The sequence below is a fragment of the Epinephelus lanceolatus genome, chromosome 6, assembly GCF_041903045.1.
Source record: "Epinephelus lanceolatus isolate andai-2023 chromosome 6, ASM4190304v1, whole genome shotgun sequence".
Lineage (NCBI taxonomy): Eukaryota > Metazoa > Chordata > Actinopteri > Perciformes > Serranidae > Epinephelus > Epinephelus lanceolatus.
In genome coordinates this window covers 38,477,226-38,496,848 of record NC_135739.1, presented here as the reverse complement: position 1 = coordinate 38,496,848, position 19,623 = coordinate 38,477,226, and the positions used below count along the sequence as shown (strand labels likewise).

At 39.5% G+C, this 19,623-nt stretch overlaps 1 protein-coding gene across 1 annotated transcript in view; it reads left to right on the top strand.

The window, feature by feature from the left end:
* Window positions 1–845: 845 nt before the first annotated feature.
* The window catches only part of ghrhrb (growth hormone releasing hormone receptor b), a 56,143-nt gene continuing 37,365 nt past the window's right edge, over window positions 846–19,623 (top strand). The window contains exons 1-2 of the mRNA XM_033620848.2: window positions 846–1,079; window positions 14,603–14,711. Of these exons, the coding sequence (XP_033476739.2) occupies window positions 978–1,079; window positions 14,603–14,711 (211 nt within the window). The 5' untranslated portion in view covers window positions 846–977. The remainder of the gene's footprint in view (window positions 1,080–14,602; window positions 14,712–19,623) is intronic.

Sequence of the window (19,623 nt, the reverse complement as noted above, 5' to 3'; positions counted from 1 at the left end):
AATATTTACACTGCACAAAAGAAAACAAAACTCTACAGAATAACATCCAACAGTTTGGTAACATCAGCCACTGTGATGGTCATACCAGACCAAGAAGAGCTGTAGCTTACTGTAAAAACCACTATATATATGTGTTTTAAATAGACTGATTAATGTCTTACGAATCCGACTTTGCTTTTATAAAATGACAGTTGTGCTATTTCTTATTTCAAAAGTGACATAAACTCACTCTTATTCCCCCAACATGGCCTTTTCAGACCATGGGGTCATGGATATAACCATTTTGTGGGAGAAAATTTCTCCAAAAATGCTTTGAACATATTTACATGAAACCATATTGGAAAACTAGCATATTTTTTTAGACTGTGGAAACAGTGGTCTAACAAACACACAAATAAATAAATGTAAACAAAATAAGATGGTGACTTGGGGTCCATTTACTGGATGTTTTTTCATAGTGATTCCTTTGTCTATTTGAGCCTTTCAAATCGATAACATTCAGCAAAGATGTAGGGTATCATGCATTTTGATATATAGTCTAATAAACAAAGACTTAGGCTATCTTTCATAGCCTATGTCTAAGACAGGAGATAAACTACTGTAAAGTATGTCTATTTATAAGGTTAGTTTTATGAGTGTGACTGACTCCACATCCTGTCTTCCCTGGTGTGAGAGCGCAGCTCTGCGCCGCTGCTGCGTCTGTGCGCTCCGCTCCGTCCCTCTGCCTTTTCAGGGAGGAGCGCACCTTGTTTGGCTCAGTCGGGTCCCGGCTCTCCTCCGCGCGTAATGCGGACCTTCTCCTGCTTGGGACACCGAAGAGATACCCGACAACATCCACATCGGGAAACGGCCAACGAGCGGCTCAGTTCATGGATGGTCGGAAATTTTAAAAGGAAGTAATTTCTTATCCTCGAAGATTGATACTATCCTCGGACGTACTTCTACTATTTTGCGCGTAGTTTTCAAAGTGAACAAGAATGTTACTGAGCAGTGCATTCACCTCTGGATGCCCGTGGCTGAAACGGATGGCCACATTACTTCTCATGGTTCTGATCCTGCAGCTGGCGGTGTGGGAGACGGTGAGTCCACGCGCAACACACAGGTTATGGATCTTCACGGTTGACATGATGAGGTTTATTGTATAATGGTTGTTTATTTTTTTTTAAAGTAGCTTTTCCCCTGTATGTGTACAGAACGAACCAGTGCTACATTTTGCTGTGGTAGCCTTTCAATTTTAAAGGTGACGAGGGTCATTTCATATTATTTTGTCCACTGATAACCAGAAAAACTGATCTTTTAAAAGATGCTGTAGCATTAATCCAAGCACTGGTCATTTTCTGGTCAAACAACAAACACATCACTAAAACCTTAGAGCAATAAATAATGATGATAATAATAATAATGATAATAATAATAATAATAAAATGATAATCAAATAAAATAATAATAAAATGTGTGTATATACATATATATAATTGTTCTTCTTGTGCTTTTTTGTTGTGTGTATTACAGGGCAACACTGTTCACTTTATATGCATATTTCTTAAATGTTTAATTATGTCCAGTTATATGTCCTTGAGGGGTCCATTCAGATAGCCTACATTTAATACCGGTATTTAAACAAGGTATGTACTATTTTTTATTGTTTAGAGTGCTTTAATTTTATTGTATTACTGATGCAGCATTACACACAAATTCCAATGGAAAAATAAAGTCATATATAACTTACTGCACATTCATGGCAACTTAAGTCATTTCCAAGATGTAAATGCTCTCACAAACACAAAAAGTCAAAATGAGAGGCAGTTTCCTGCAGATATTGACCTGCTGCCCTCACTGTTGTCTGACATGTGTGAATTGATAAGCATTAACTGATGGATGATTCATTGGTCTTGATTGTTAATGATCAGCATCCCATTTAACCCATTATTGGCTCTTCTGTGTAGTGGTTTGATATTCCAGACTTAAGCCATATTAACCTTTGCTTTTTTTGCTCTGTTTTGGTGCCCCAATAAGACAATTCACAACATGTTAATCATAAATCTCAGAACTTCTATCAAGTGGAGCAACTGGTGATATTATTGAAAATATTCAATAAAGAAAAGAAAAGATCCAACGGTGTCTCCTGTGACTCCATTAACACTGGACACCCACTAGGCTCTGCTGCCTTTGGTTCCAGACAGACAGCGGCAAAGAGAAAGCATTAATATTATTTCTGCTTGTGCATATGCACCCGTTTGAAATTTTTAGTAATGCAGACAATTCAGGGTGAAGGACATTTCTATTTAATTCTGTTTCATCCTTATTTGAACTTTGATTTAATGCCATCATGGAGGCATTTCTTCTCTGTGCTCACCTCAGAGTTCACCACTCTAAATCATGGTGAAGGGTTCGGCTTTGTGACGCATCACTGATCCTGTGTTGTCCTTTCCTTTATTAACTGCTTCCTCCAGAGACTCTAAAGGTGCTAATTTTATCCTCTCTGCCTTTTCATTATAGATTGTTCTACCCTTGACAGCAGGATGGACATAATGCCACTTATTGATCTGCTGTATCACTGTAATTGCATCATGGCAGGAGCGATATAGTGTACACACATTCACATTTACACTCTTAATTTCTGTCTTTATTTTTCTTGCTCTTTGTTAACATTTCATCCCTTTGAGAATACCATGAGCCTTTTTTTGCATATCAGTTCTTACAAATTGCCTTCCAAATTCATTACCTGACATTATTAATTGGGTTTTTTCCAAAGCAGTCCACAATAAGTGATAAAACAGATAAAGAAAGTTACATCAAAATGTGCAAGAGTAATACAAAATATTGAAATATCTAACTGATTATAAGAAAGGGAACAGTAAAATTTAAAATTTAACTAAAAATCGCATTGATAGATTTTTATATCCACTTGGATAGGTTTCAGACTTTTAAGAAATGGATTTGACATGTTTGTTAGAGCTCAAGGATACACAGAATGCCTTTTGATGAGTGACACTAAAGGTTTGTGTCATGTAGGCTATCAGTTCAAGAAGGACAGGCAGGCAGGTTGAATTTTTAACAAAATGCGAGCTTTAATGCAGCTGATAGAAAACACTAGGTACAGGCAGGTAACTAAAAATACAAATAAAAGCAGAACCAAAACTAATTCGAAAACCAACTAGAATAATATGATGAACTCAAATCTAAACTCCAAGCAGAACACCACACAGGAAATGACACCAAGAGCACGGGGGGAGAGCACAGGAATCAACACGGGAATGAATCCTGGGATGGATGCAGGATGAACACAGATGAACTGACAAAGAACAAAGGGAAACACACAGGTAGCTATACATAGAAAACTAATCACAAGACCGACACACAGCTGAAGTAGGAAGACAAGGGGGCAAAAGGAAGGAAATGGAGACTGGCTAACAACAAGGGTGTGGAGGGGAACACTATAGGGTGGAGCAAACAAGAATGATATAGAATAGGCGTAAAGAGAAGACTCTGGAACAGGGAAGAACTAATGAGAGAGGTGTGACAGAAAACAGGCGGGAAAACACACAAAGACAGGAAGTAAAACCAGACATCTACAAAATAAAACAGGAGGCAGATTAAACATGAATTAATTACGGGAAACAAGGAACGTAAAACAGAAAACTCCAAAACAAAGTCCATAGGATAACAGAATATAAACAACCCCAGGATCATGACAGTTAGTTCACAAGAAAACTCCACTAGGCACTAAGTAAAGGTATGTAATCAACATTGGTTAAAAGTACTTACAGTATCACAAATAAAAGTAGGCTACTGCAAAACAATTGCAACTGTGAGAGTTAAATCGTTAAATGTAATATATTAGTAATTTTACTTATGTGTTGTGTGAGCATCAGCATCTTTGCTGTTGTAGTTGGTGGGGGTGGAGCTATTCTGAATAATGTTGCATCGTTTAATTATGTTTTGTGTGTAAAATCTCAACCTGCTGATGTTAAATGACTCGCCACCCTGTGTCTCCAGCCTGAGGCAAGTCGTGACTCTGCCTTAAAAACAAGCCGTAAAACCTTAACATCATTTCTAAAGGCCACAGGTGACCAGTGCGGAGAGGTCAACATGGAGGCAATGCTCTGCGATTTTTCCAGATTATGTGAGTTACCTTTCCTGGTGGTTGCACTTTGTTCAAACGGAAGGTAGTTAATTGATTTTTGGGGCCAATAACGAGTGACAGTAATCCAGTTGCTGGAAACAAAGACAAGAAGGGTTTGTGTATCTGGAAATGAAAAGAATGATGCAATTTTAGAGATGCTCCTAGGCTGACAGATGACTGACTCTGTTATGTTGCTAAAATGTTTTTTGGCTCTGGGCCTTTTTTGCGGGGGGCATTGAGGCTGGTGGTTCAGTCTGTGGGTCACAAGATTAATGTGATGGGTCATCAGATGATTAATGGGATAGGAGAGAGACAAAAAGATTGTCATGCTACATACATTTATTATTTTGTTTCTTTAATAAAAAAAAATCTACAAATGACAAAGTCACAGAGGTTTAAAAGTGGAAAATTACTTTGTTACTTTGTTGTGCAGGATGTCCTCAGAAGTGATGTATTGGCTCAGTTTGCTTGGAACCTCAAGTAAGGTGGTACCAAAAATTATTACCAGGCGCTATCCACTACTTTGGAAAACCTAAAAACAGTAGGTTGATTAGAAGTGTGCCGTAGCATGCAGTGGAAATGCAGCATAACAGTCCACAGCCATGCGGCCAGCTCTGTGAGGCCATACATAGGCACAGTGCAGCTTGGAGCTAAATCCCGATGTTAGCATGCTAATATGCTCATAGTGACAATGCTTACATGTTGATGTCTAGTAGGTATACTGCTGACCATCTTTGTTTTACTCGTTAGCATGCTAACATTTGCTAATTATCACCACACACAAAGCACAACTGATGGGAATGTTATTTTTGCAGGAATCTGGCCACAAAAGTATCAAACAAACTGAAATGTTAAAAAAAAATAGAAGGGTCACTTAAGTTATTACAATTCATCATTAGGGGAACATGATTGTCTGCATCATAGTTTATGGCAATCCATCTTAGAGTGGTTGAGACATTTCACTTAAAACCGCACATGTCAACATCATGATGGTGCCAAAGTCAGCAGATCACCAAAGTGAGTAGGATTCATCATCTGGGAAAAATAAATGTCTGCACAAGATGTTGTGCCAATCCATCAGGTCTATATTGATATTTTAATGGAGAAGTGAAAACTTAAAAAGCAAAGAAAGGAAATTAGTGCATTTCCCAAAGTGTCAAAGTATTCCTTTAATGTATGTATGTGAGTAAGAGGAGAGGTCTGATAGATTCAGTGTGTCATCAGTGTAAGAATAAAAGGAAATATTGGAAATTACTTCACCTGGAGGTACGATGTAAATTGAAAATATCAAAGGGCCAATAATATACACACACACACACACACACACACACACTCACACATACTCTCTCTCTCTAATGACATCAGAGACCTGGTGATTACCTGTCCTTTGTATCACTGTGAAATTCTGAATGTAAATGATGGCGGCTCGGTAAAGGTTGCTGGAGGCGATCGGCACCCTGCGATAATGACCCGGTTAAGACAGTGATTGAATTTAAATGACATTGCAGCCACGTAAACTGTTGCCATTTAGGATTGAGGGTTACAATAATTAAACGCACACTCAAATGGCACTTCAGCACTTCACTCACACACACACACACACACACACACAATCTTGATTTTATTATTCTGCGTCCGTGAAGTTAGGGAAGCATCTGCGAGGCTCTGCACCACCTAAAATGACACACTTTGTTGCTTCATAGGACAGCGTATCATGTTCCTATCTCACTTGTATAAAGTAGGTTTGTTCCATAAACCTGTAGGGAAGATATGACTGCACTGTCTTGTGTCACGGTGAAGCTGCGCTGCCAGATTGAGCTGATAGATCGAGCTGTTCAGCTACACAGACTCATTTATCCCTGCTGTAGGTATAAACTATTAATGATGCAGGAGTTCATGGGCCACCCAGTTTGAATAAGTTGTAGAAATATTTTTGCCTTCTCACGGTAAACTCTGCTCCTGTACAGCTATGTGTTTAGGGGATGGATGTATCAGATAATCCTTAAAATAGAAAATGAGAGAACTTAATTTAGTGCTGTTGTAAAATAAGGATACTTGACAAGAGAAGCCTCTACCATCATTCATGTTGCTCTTATAGTACCATCCAAGCATATTAAATCTGAGTTATGTAAAAAGCTGGTGGGGTATTTATCAGAAACCTGGATTTACTGTATAAGGCAGAAGATCCCAAAGGGGGTTGCCAGGTAGCAGCCTGGTCTCACACAAATATATGAAATGACCAAGACCTCTTGTGTTAAAATTACAAGCCTGCACTACAAAATCAGTAACAATAGGAAGTCAATGAGGATCCTTTGTTGTGGTGGTCACACAAATTCCTGGGTTCAACAAGGTCATGCAATGGCCAGTGGTTATTATTTTTCAACCCATGGGTAGTATAAAGAGCAACAAAAGTCCATGGATGGCGGAGGGTGAGCTGGGGGATGGGTCAAACAGACACAGGACTTTCACCAAGGAGACCAATGTTTGTGTCACATGTGAAATCAAAAATTAACACTGATGTTTGTACGTACTTGCATACTTTAAAGGGGCAAAAAGTGAAATTGTTTCACCACTAGGTTTGCTGTTGTGCACTGCCTGTAGACCAAAACAAAGTGTGTCATGAGCCACACGGACTATTACACCCAGACAGTCCCGTGTTTCTTCCTCAGGCTCCACTTCACTCAGCTACCCGATATACCTGCTGCTTCTTCCCACATTAACCTGAATAATCCAAACAGAGAGCCGGGGCTAACGTTAGCTGGGAAGCTAGCGGAGGCTAACTGGCTGTGCTGGCAGCTGAGTGAAGTGGAGCCTGAGGAGGAAGCACCGGTTAGCCCCGGTTTCACTACAGGCAGATTCACTTGCCACAGGGGTGAGGAAATAAAACCGAAACACCCAACTAAGTTTGGCTTAGTTTAGCAGTTAGCAATGTCTTTCAATCACTCTCAGTCACTGCTGTGTTTAGCTATTTCCCTGCCTTCCTGTTATCGTTAGCACTAGTTGGCTGCCACGCTAACGTCCCTACTCTTCTCCGTGAGCCGGAGCCGTGAGCCCGCGAGCCCGCCAGGCTCAAGGAGAAGAATAGGGACGTTAGCGTTAGCACTAGTCGGCTGCCACGCTAACGTCCACTCTTCTCTGTGAGCCGGAGCCGGAGCCGTGAGCCTGTGAGCCTAGGGACGTTAGCGTTAGCACTAGTCGGCTGCCATGCTAACGTTCCTACGTGCTAACGTTCCTACGTGCTCACGGCTCACGGCTCCGGCTCACGGAGAAGAGTAGGGACATTAGCGTTAGCTCCTGGAGTTAGCACTAGAGCTACTACTACAGGATTCACATGAACGTACATGAACGCGCAGCCAGACCGGCTTGTAAACAATGGGCTGGAGATCAACACAGAGAGAGGGTGTGTGAGGTCATGCTACACTCCAGATGAAATTACACCTCTAGTTCTTCACATAGCAGGGGCATTCTACTGAATGTGTGCAAAGTCAGGCTGGAAATATTTTGAAATTTTGTATGTTTTATTTCCAAAACTTTGTTCCTATATATATATTGTACCATATGTTAATGTCACATATCTAGTAAAATGACTGTAGATTTTTACATTGTATTTTCATATTGTTTCGGAATGTTTTTCCTCTCCCAAAATTTGTCACTACCGAAACATATAGTATTATATTATACAAAAAAATATATATCAACCTGTTATGCTTGTTCCTTCCCTTGTCTAAAGATTTAAATTTTTACAAATTTTGACAGAAGGTTTTCACAATTAAATCTATAAAAAATAATATTTTAACAAATTTCAAAGTTCAAATTATAGAATTCTTCAAAATCTAAATGCAATCTTTCTTTGTAAAATGCATAACGCTGATCAGATTGATTTCAGAGTTAATAACTGATGAAACAGAACATAAATGTAACCAATTAGCGTCATAATACTTTAGTTGATAACTCAATATACTTTATTTTTTACAAAACACCCAGTGTTTCGGTAGTGACTGCAATGTTTCGGTAGTGACTGTCCTGTGTCGGTAGTGACCATTATTCTGTTTTTAAGGTTGCATCTTATTTCCTCAAATGCATGTCTTATGGTGGGAATTATAAATTCAAAGACAAATGTTTTGTGGTAAATAAAACAATAATTTTTGAGAGAGTAGAGCGAAGCAGAATAGAGCAGAGCATAGTAGAGTAGAGTGGACAAGAGTATAGAGGAGCAGAGTGTAGTAGAGTAGAGCAAAGTAGACCAGAGTAGAGCAGAGCAGAGTAGAGCAGAATAGAGTAGAGCAGAGAAGAGCAAAGTAGAGTAGAGTAGAGCTGAGTATAGTAGAGCAGAATATAGTAGAGTAGAGCAGAGTAGAACAGAGCAGAATAGAGTAGAGAAGAGTAGAGTATAGAGTAGAGCGGAGTGGAGTAGAGCAGAGTAGAGTAGGGTAGAGAAGAGTAGATTATAGAGTAGACCAGAGTATAGAATAGAGCACAGCACAGTAGAATAGAGCAGAGCATAGTAGAGTAGCGGAGAGTAGAACAGACCAGAGTAAAGCAAAGTAGAGCAGAGTAGAGCAGAATAGAGTAGAGCAAAGTAGAGTAGAGCAGAGTAGAGTAGAGCAGAGTAAAACAGAGCAGAGTAGAGCAGGATAGAGTTGATTATAGAGTAGACCAGAGTAAAGTAGAGTAGAGTAGACCAGAGTAGAGTAGAGTAGACCAGAGTAAAGCAGAGTATAGCAGAGCAGAGCATAGTAGAGAAGAGTATAGTAGAGTAGAGCAGAGCAGTGCAAAGTAGAGCAGAGTAGAACAGACCAGAGTAAAGCAAAGTAGAGCAGAATAGAACAGAGCAGAGTAGAGCAGAGCATAGTAGAGTAGAGCAGAGTAGAACAGACCAGAGTAAAGCAAAGTAGAGCAGAATAGAACAGAGCAGAGTAGAGCAGAGCATAGTAGAGTAGAGCTGAGTAGAGCAAAGTAGAGCAGAGTAGAACAGAGTATAGAGTATAGCAGAGCAGAGTAGAGCAAAGTAGAGCACAATATAGTAGAGCAGACCAGAGTAGAGCAGAGCAAAATAGAGTAGAGTAGAGCATAGTAGAGTAGCGTAGAGAAGAGTAGTGCAAAGTAGAGCAGAGTAGAACAGAGTATAGCAGAGCAGAGCAGAGTAGAGCAAAGTAGGGTATAGTAGAGTAGAGCAGAACAGAGCAGAGTAGAGCAGAATAGAGTAGACCAGTGTAGAGTAGAGCACAGTAGAGCAGAAAAGAGCAAGACTTTGGACCACAAAACTATGGGGTTTAACTACTGACGATTCCATTTTGTCACTACCGAAACTTTACCATAGGTTTCGGTAGTGACTGTTTCGGTAGTGACATTCCTAGCTATTTTTCAGGATAACTAAAGAATGCTAGCAGTCACATGGCTAACAAGCACATGTTTGAAGAGTTGTTCACACAGAAAAACATAATATTTTGCATAAACCCCCCAATTTTTTACATAATTGAAGAGAACATGTGTTCGGTAGTGACGGTTTTAAAAGTTACACACTGATTTTCAGACTTTGGAAGACATTTATTTAAAAAATGATGGGAGTCAGCGACTTACCATGCAGCCATGTTGGACTGGGGTGCAGTACTACCCTCCTTCTCAGAAATTCAGGGGTGTGGCTAAAATCCAGACTCAACCAGAGCATTAAAACTCCCTTGTTTTCATGTAGTGACATGAAAACAAGGGACACTATTTTTTTTAGCATAGTTTCTTAATTTAAAAATTAATCCCACAAAAATCTTTCAACTTCTGTTTAAACTTAATCACAAAGATGTTTTAAATTACACTTTTGAAAAAAATATGAAAAATGTTTTAAGTGTTATTTACATGAATTGAATTTTAGAGGTCAGGGTTGGGGACAGCTACTTCCCAATAGAAAGTACCCTATAAATGGTGATTTTGTATATATTTAGCTTATCAATTTTTCATTTAATGTCCTGGGTTTAAATAGGTCATAACATAATCTTTGTAAATATCTATGTCTGAATACTCAATTTTATTATTTTTGTTGTTTTTTTGGTAAGGGACAGCACTTTGCACAAAATCGGTAGAATGCCCCAGCAATTTTTTAATTCCTTCTATCTAGAAATGATGAATTTCGCTTATTGCTCCTTTAAGATACTTCCATCCTGTATATAACAAACATAATTATTCTAAGAGAAACCATAGTCTTTTTCTGAATCTAACCAAGTATGTTTTTTCCCTGAACCTAACCAAAAGTTACCAGCTCCGAAAATAAGATAAAACAAAATGTTTCTACACAAAATTTCCATTATTATTCAGGTCTTTCTCTAACCTCTATTTACTTGTTACTGTTACTGTTTAGGTTAAACATGCATCATTTTACGTCTTTGGGCCAGGTGTTTTAGAAGCCTTAATCTAACTACACCTGGGATACAAGATAAAACTCAAAATTCAAAATCTTGCATTTTGTACAATTTTGTACATTTTTGTACTTCTGTGCAAAACAAGATTTAAAAAAAAAAGTCCTCCCAAACTTAGTTGGAAAAGCCATTAAGAAGCATATAGATAGAAACTGTAGGAGACGGGGTTAAGAGGGACACTTCTACTTTGTATTATAATTTATCAAATAATTCTCTCTCTTTTTAGCTGTAGCTGTAGGGTAAGATGTCCTGCCCCAGGCCAGGAGGTGTTTCTGTTCAATGGCAGTGAGTGTCTCCTCTCGTGTTAATCCTGGACACTGCAGTGCTGTGAGAGGATAAGGTCAAATGTCACGCTCCCCTGCAGTGTCTCCATCTGCCCAACTGGCAGGTGTTCTGCCTGTGACGGTTCACACATTTCATCCCAGTACATTAATCAGAAGGAATCAATTAGACACATTCAGAGCAATTATAGGGATTATTTCTCACCTAACAGTGTAATGGATCAATTTTTTGAAATGACAACACCTAATTATTGTTACCACATGGTGGTTATGCTGGTGGAATCTATATTTTCTCTGCATATTGGAATATATATAACTGCTTAGATTATTATAGACCTATATGGGTCTGCAGGTTTCTGTCGTCCTCCTCCTCTTCACGCTCTTCAGAAGGCGTGAGAGGAAGTGCAAGGCAGAGGAGCCTTGAATGTAGCTGTCAGGACTTTAAGAGAAAGTTGCTGAACTCCCACGTTTCAGCCTGTCAGGGGGTGCTGGTTACCATACAGAGGTTCATCGGTGGAGGGGAACCACCAACATCCTCTGGGTTTTCAAGTGGGGAGAGAGGCAGAGCAATGATTTGTATTAAACAAGGATTAGATTAAACTCACATGAGCGTAAAGGGCAAAGATGGGCAGATCAATTCCTCAGTAATTGACACCTGAACGCCTCTTAACTTGGTAAATAATATTGATTTTGAAGGGGTTTTTTTATTCTTAATGCTTTCACAATGTCACCACAGACATAAATGCACTTTCGGCATTTAAATGGTTTCATGGTGTTGTAAGAAACGTCCAAAAGACCACAGCACAACCCTCTACCGTCTGTTTTATAAAAACTCAATTTTTAACGGATCAATGTGAAGGCAAAATATGCAACTTTCCATGTTTTATATGATGGTTGAATCTTTGTTCCACACTAGGCTTATAAACCAATGTTATGCTGAATCATAAAGATGCTTGTACAGTAGCTGAATGTGTGAATCATTTCAAAACTATTAAATAATGTGCCAGTGACCAAAGTGTATTAGTTTTTCTGTGCATTAGTGTGTTGATTTTAATGTGTAAAGCTACAAAAATTTCTGTAGGATGGCTGTTTTGAACAAACTTTACTGCCATGGTAGTACTATGAATAACAGCACATGAATAAAGATAAATGGATATGGCACTTGGGCTGGGACTCGTTCATTCCCATGAAAGTTGCTCCATGGTGCATGGAGCCAAACACTTTGACTTCCTGGATGGAAAATCATCTAGATCTTCTGCATCGTTGCTGCTCTTCTATACTTTTAAAATATTATTGGACTGAATGGATCAAATCCTAATCATGAAATGAGTCATTTCATGGGGATGTTGACAGATCGTTACAAAAATATTATCCACTGGTTTACAGACGTCTCTTTTCCATAGCTTATGGGAAAAATACACTTCTGGGCCCAGAAGCATCATGATGACGGACCTGGAAGTTCTAGTTAGACTGTAGACTGCAAAGTCCTTTATACTTCCTGGGGGCCTGGTTAAAACAGTGAATGTATTTAACATCTAATTTTAGATTTTTATCATGCACTTTAAAAGGACCTTATGGAAGTTTACATGTTTATTAAGGTATTAATTTGTTGATATTTTGATATGACTATGACATTGGTTAATTTGTATTACAAGATTTCTGGTTTGTACCAATAATTATATTACAAAGAAACTACTGTCATTAGGGGGAGCGCGTTCATTGAACATGCTGAACATGCTTTTTGGTGAACAGTGAACCAACTGATAGTTTCCGTTTGGAACAAATGAATGTGAAGATGAGTGTTGTGAACTCTTGCAGCAGTTAATGATGCTCATGCAGTGTTTTATGCAATGTCAGTGTTGTGTCAAAGATTGTTTCCCCATCGATACATGTTTCCCCCTACATAAATCTGAACCAGGCCACATCCCTAACCACAGAAGGGGTTGTTATGTATTTTAACCGGAGGGAAACACTATTCAATGAGCAAAGAGACTTTAACACAACACCAGATTGCTGGTGCAACCGGCAATTCAGACAACACAGCTACAGATAACATAACTGCTGAAGTCAGATCACATTTACTATATTTGAAGTAGTTTCATGAACAAAACAACGAAGATTCCATCAAAAAAAATCTCACATTGTTATGTAAATGTTCTCACTGTGTCCGAAAAGTAAATCCAAATGTCAGCGACATTAGCAATGAATTAAAAACGACACATCAAGTTGAAGCAAACCAGTCTTGAGAAATATCTGCGAGTGAATAATAAGGAAGTGTGAATTTCAAATTCAAATTGTGAACTATGAATGTGAACTAGTCCATTGTAATCTGTCAAATTCTGAGCTAGTTTTGTGAAATGTGAACGTGCACAACACTGTTCATATGATCTGAAATAGTGTGCTATAGATAGTACTAGGCCCGTTTCCACCGCAGGAACTTCGGGGTAATTTTACGGGCCGGGGCCGTTGGTGCGTGTCTCCACCGCAGGAACCACCCCCAAAGGACAGAGTTCCGGAACTTTTACGGGGGCTAAACAAGTCCCTGCCTCGGGGTAGGTACTCAGAACGGCCCCGAAAGACTCCTGGCTGGGGCTTGGGGTTTACTTGATGCTGATTGGATATACTCAAGGAGGGATGTGACGTCAACAGAAAGCAACAAAATAGCCGGCAATTTTAAAACTCAGCAGACGAGGGTTAGCTCATTCATATAGCTTTCGCCGCCATGTAAAAAAAACTCACTAAATGGCCCGTGAAAAAAATATTCTTTCCAGCGGATATCTTAGTTACAACATGATTGAGCTAGCAAAGCAGTTTTGTGTTGATACGTGTGGTATTTATTCAGTTTTGGGAAATCACGATGTCTAGAAAGCAGCAGCAGCAAAGCTAACATCAGGATGTCATCCCATTGTCGGATACGACATGAAACTACTCCAGTTAGCTCAATCATGTTGTAACTAAGACATCCGCTGGAAAAAATATTTTTTTCATGGGCCATTTAGTGAGTTATTACAGACACCGCTATCGGCTAACAGTGTCCCTATGTCGCCCCGGTCAAAATGGTCACGCAACGATTACGTCACATCCAGAGGCAGCCCATAACTTTACAGGAACCTTCCTCGTACTCCACTCAGTGGAGACACGGCGGTTGAAAGGGCCAAACGAGAGGACGTTCCTGTAGTAGTTCCTGCCCCCCAAATAGTACCAGGAACTTCTTCAGTGGAAACGGGCCTACTGTTGTATAAAATACTTGTATCAGTGTCAAATTATAATCTAATAGTGATTCCTGTAGGCCTATACTTCTGGTGTCAGTGTCAGTGTAAACACCGCCACTGTAGCTGCCCGCTAAACCTTGACATCATCATAGAGTGCTCCAGGGATGATGGTTTTTCTGTAGGCGGACGTGGAAGTAACATTGCCCTGGTTCCTTAGTTAAAAAGCCTATGGGATTTTCCATTGGATTTTGGATTATTGCCTAAAATAAGAACTGTAGCATACAAACGTTTATAATACTTACACTTGGTTAAGTCAGATAATCTTTCTCATTTAGCCACTTGTTAGCAACCATCTTTTTTAAGACACATAAAAACTTTTTAAGCTTGTTTTATTTACAGACCTAACTTCAGGCATCTAACCCAAAACCCATTCAAAAACCCATTGCCGTTGAGACGAGGATATCAGGAATACAAAAATGCTAACTCATTTCTTCGTTTTAGGACTCATTCCTGGGAAAGTCTGTTACTGCACTGCAGTACATTTTCATGTATAACTCTGGTGTTCTTTCTTTTTAGACAGAGGCCATCCACCCAGACTGTGCTCTGGTGGTTCAGCACATGAAGGCTCAAGAAGAGTGCAACCAGATCCTCAAACAGGAGGAGAACAACCACTCTACCAGGACAGGTCTGTGTCTTTTTAATCATGCGATAGGGAACAAAGATTTACACACATACTTAGATAGTGGAGACTCCTGTCCCATATGGGGACAAACATCAGGTCAGCACAGTGTTAACTACTGGCTTTAGCCTTAAGACTTAGTTTTAGAGATACGATTAAGGCTTTCCTTGGATTATTTTTTATTGTTAGATTGGTTCTGTGGTATGTTGTGGCTGCTGACTGACTTTATGCCATAAGACAAAACCAGACACAAAATATGAGGGTTAGAAAGGAGAGTCAGAAAAAGAATAAAACTGTAACAACATGGATGAGGTGGAAATTAGGAGAATCTACTGGGGAAATATATTTCATTTCATATTTTTCTCACTTCTTTTTTGTGAAATTGCTTGATGCTAAATGCTGATTCTGCTGTATTTTTACACTTAAGTATACCTCAACATATTACTAAAGGTGATTTTCATTTTTTTTTGAATCAAGAAATACATTGAGTCCATGCCTTTCCACATCAATACAATCAGATTAAAAAAATTATCTCGAACAGTATATGAGGGAAGAAGAAGACAGTATTGTGTTGTGAAGCCAACATGTAATACAACACCAATCAAACAACAGCAAGTACAAAAATAATTTGCACATCCACATCAGTCAGAATGCTCTTTTAATTCAGTAACAACACAACTGAGTAACATGCACAGACATAATTTAAGAGCTAAGTTTTTCAAACCTGTCATCAGCAACAAGTGTCAATCAGTTAATCTCTAGCAGGTCTATCAAGTGACTAGCTCTGGTGAGATAGGTCTTCTGAGAGTTGCTTCACTGAAAGCCTCACAAATCCCATCAAAAGACCTAAACCAACAATAAATGTATTAATTAACAAGTATTGTGTGTGTATCCAGACCCTATCATGTCATATTCTTCTGTGATACTGAGCTACAGTGTTCAGCTCATCAGTGAGCCACAGTGCTATACTTCAAATGTTCCTTCAATTATATAATCCACAAACTAAATTTTCATGTCTCCATACAACTCACTTATTTTTTTCTTAGTCACTTATACCTTATTAGGTTTCTCCAAACTTTTAACAATAAGAGCTAGTCAAAATATTTAATCTGCTGAGAGCCATCACATCTCTCCCCAGTCCCTTCATTTTGAAAAGGCCATACTTCAAACACATTCCTCTTCTCTCCTCTCTACAAAAGACAAACAGTGGACATGGCATTCTGATGTCAACTTAATTACCCTGCTCTCCTCCTCCTTCCTTGTGCTTTTTCTGGATGATGCTGTTTTCAGGCCAAAACCATTTAAATAGATTTTTGAAATCTCAGCTCTTGTGTTGTGCCATACTGTCTTTAACTACTCTCTTTGTGGAGGCACTCACATGTGGGGGCCATCACAAGCTATCCTGAGTGGGCTGAAGTCATATGAGTTAAATTACAGACAATTCGGAGGTTTCAGTTTGAAGGGAGAGTCAGTCACGGCAAATTATGGATTCTACAGTACACACATTCAAATGCATCATGTATCAAATCTGGTTTAGTTGCAGTCAAGAGATGCTGTTAAAATCAGACTGTACAGTTGATTTATTGTTATACTTAGTCATTATAGACTGAAAGGTCACTTTTCCATTCTTCTCTTCACTTACCTCAGAGGGTGTGAAAGAGAGTGAGAGGTGTTAGAGCTTTGACCGTTAAAGTCGGGAGTTTAAGAAAAAAATTGATTTTCCCATGTATCTGCTCGATGAACTGTTTATTACTGTACAGAGGCTCCTCATTAAAGGATAACCACCAACAACCTCTGGGTTACAGCCATTAGCAGTCTAACTCAGACAGCCATCCCAAAAAGGAGAAAGAACTCTCAGTTTCATATTTATCAGTGGATACAAAATATTCCACAAAAAGATAAACTGCTGAAAGAGGGTATTGGAACCATCACTGAAAATTTGTCAGTTTTTTCAGTGTTAGTATCACTAATACATAAATCTGAATGAAAATTGCATTTTAAAAAAGTACCATGTGCAGGTTTTGCATAATTATTATCTTTTTCTACCTGTTACTGATGAAGGGCTTTTTGTAGATTTAATTATTGTGTACGAGAGACTTGGGGATTTCTATCTTCACTGTCTGTTACCAGAAGTATTTTTTGGGTTGTTCCTGTAATGTCAAGACTTAGTTTCCTTTTCAACAGTGCACAGTGAACAGTCCCTCCTTTCTGGGCATTTTAGCCTTTAATTGACAGGACAGGTGAGTGTGAAAGGGGGAGAGAGAGAGATAGGGAGTGACATGCAGCAAAGGGCCACGGGCTGGACTCGAACCCCGGCCGCTGCGGCAACAGCCTACTTTTGGATTTGTGGAGACATTAAATCTTGTTGCAAATAATTTCTAACAGACTTTTAAAAAAAATCAGTATTGTTAGATGTAAAAAATGCAAACTGTTCTCATTCCCAGGTTGTCAAATACAAACACCTTGTCTCACCCCTCAGCATCTGATAGCAATGCACAGGGCATCCTTTACCGTATCTATGTGATGGACAGCTGAAACACATTGTAACACATAGTTAATGGTAAAAATCTGTCAGGATTACATTTAGGAATAAAAGTACTTGGTAGGTTTATAAAAATATTATGTATGTATACATAATGTAGTATATGCTTAAATATGTAATTAACGTTAAGATAACTGGTTTCACACAGGACGTAGGTATGTAAGTTATGTAACATTACATTAAAAAAAAAAAAAAGGTGATGTTTGTTTTTACATGTGATGCAGGCAAGTTAGTCCAGTTTTGTTTGACCATCCATCTCCAATTCTTTCCCACGGACTTTCTCAGTATATGACTTGCTCTCAGTGTCAAGTACTGCCACAGATGGGTTTACATTGGATTCGGGTGAAAGCCCTGTGCAGCTCATAAAGATGCTGAAGGATGCCTTTGGCATCAATATCACATGTTGCCATTTACGTAGTAAATAATAATTATGACATAGTAACACAAAATGACTCCAGGTAATAAAGCTGCTGAGGGCAGTGGAATGGTAAATGGACCTGCACTTGTTTAGTGCTTTTCTAGTCAACACTCAAAGCGCTTTTTACACTACGAGTCACATTCAGCCCTTCACACTTTGAGGTTCTGTGTCTTGCTCAAGGATACTTTGCCATGTGGACTAGAGAAGCTTGGAATCGAACCGCTGATCTTCTGATTAGTGGACGATCCACTGTACCGCCTGAGCCACAGCTGCCCTAAAATATACATGTATGTAGACTGGCCCTATCTCTGGCAGGATTTTTACAGTGTGCGGAGCACAGAGCATCATCACCCTGAACACAACTGAAGTGCTAATTTATGGGCTTTTTTTCCTCCGAAATTAGAACTTATTATAAGTAACAACACTGACATCCATCCATCCATTTAACTTAACTGCTTATCCTCTTAAGGGCCGGTGGCAGGCTGGAGTCAATCCCAGCTGACAGTAGGCGAGAGGCAGGGTACACCCTTGACATACTGCTTTACTATCAAATGACACATCGAGACCTACGAGCATTTTAGAGTTACTTATTAACCTAACTTGTGTGTCTTTGGACTGCCAGAGAAGCCAGAGAACCTGGAGAAAAGCCACACTGACATGGGGAGAACATGCAAATGCCAAACAGACTTGCCACAACACTTTAATGTCAAGCACAATTTTAAACAGCTACATTTACTTTAGGTTTGATAATGTTCTACACTTGTTACTTGTCCTTTCAGCCAAGTAGCAACACTTCCACATGAGAGTTTGTAATGTGAATAATGTAGGTGTTTTGGTATGTGCTTGCATGTGGGGTCAGTTTTGTAATCAGTTTACATAACGTATGCACAATCCTTGCGTCATTATTAAAATACTGTCTCAAACTATACTAAAGATAACACAAAACTCCTTCGCACCTGCATGCTAAGCTCTCTTTGGCACACACAGCAGGCTGCTGGATGCCTTCCTGTGGCTGATGATTGCGTCTATTTAATCAAAAGCATAGCGAGCGCATTTGCTTCCTGTTATCAATTTACTGTCCTTCACTTGGCAGAGCAGCCAAAACAATCACAGGAACTAATCAGGTAATAAGATGCCTGGATTAAAGTTACTGATTGGTCAACCCGGCTTGGCCCTGTTTCATCCATGCAGCTCAGGAAGGAGGTGAGCCAGAATCAGAGGAGATTCATCCATTATCCTCCCTTCAATGCCTCAGAAAAAAAAAGCGCACCCACTGGAACAGCTTGTCCTTCAGGAGGGACCACGCTTCATTTTCCATCTGAGATGTTGTCTGAAAGCACGTCAATTACACCCAAAATATGAATCTCTTTGTTTTGAAGTGTTTCGAGTTATGCGACAAGGTAATTCCAGGCAGGTAAGCTCCGCTCTCGCCTCGCTCCGTCTCTCCACTTTGAAAAGGTTGTTATGAAAGCTACACACTCTGTGAGACAGTCGCCTGCTTGCCTGTGGGACTGCCTGTGCATGACACAGCTGGTGTCGTTCAGAATTAATTGCATCATTTGTCACCCTTTCCTGTGATCATCCAAAGACGTGACAATTAGCATTTGAAGTGGCAGGTATGAGCAGCTTCAGCTAAACACCAACTGAAGTAGACTGAGGCACCGCTTCACTTCTTCAGTCAGCTTTTACAAAGCTGAGCGGTCAGGGGGGAGAACCGGTCCCAGCCAGTGGCGTGCACAGACTTTTTGAAGGGCAGGGGCGAAAAGAAAAAAAAAGGACACATACAGTTCTGTGTGTTTTTGAGGGCACTTTAGACATGTTTATATGTTATACAAATGGCATATTATATAGCCTTAAAACAGACTAACTAGACAGACTACTCAAGTTAGTTTGTAGTTAGGATCAGCATCCACGAGAACTGCGTAGATTCAACGTTGGACTGTGAAGAACACACAGAG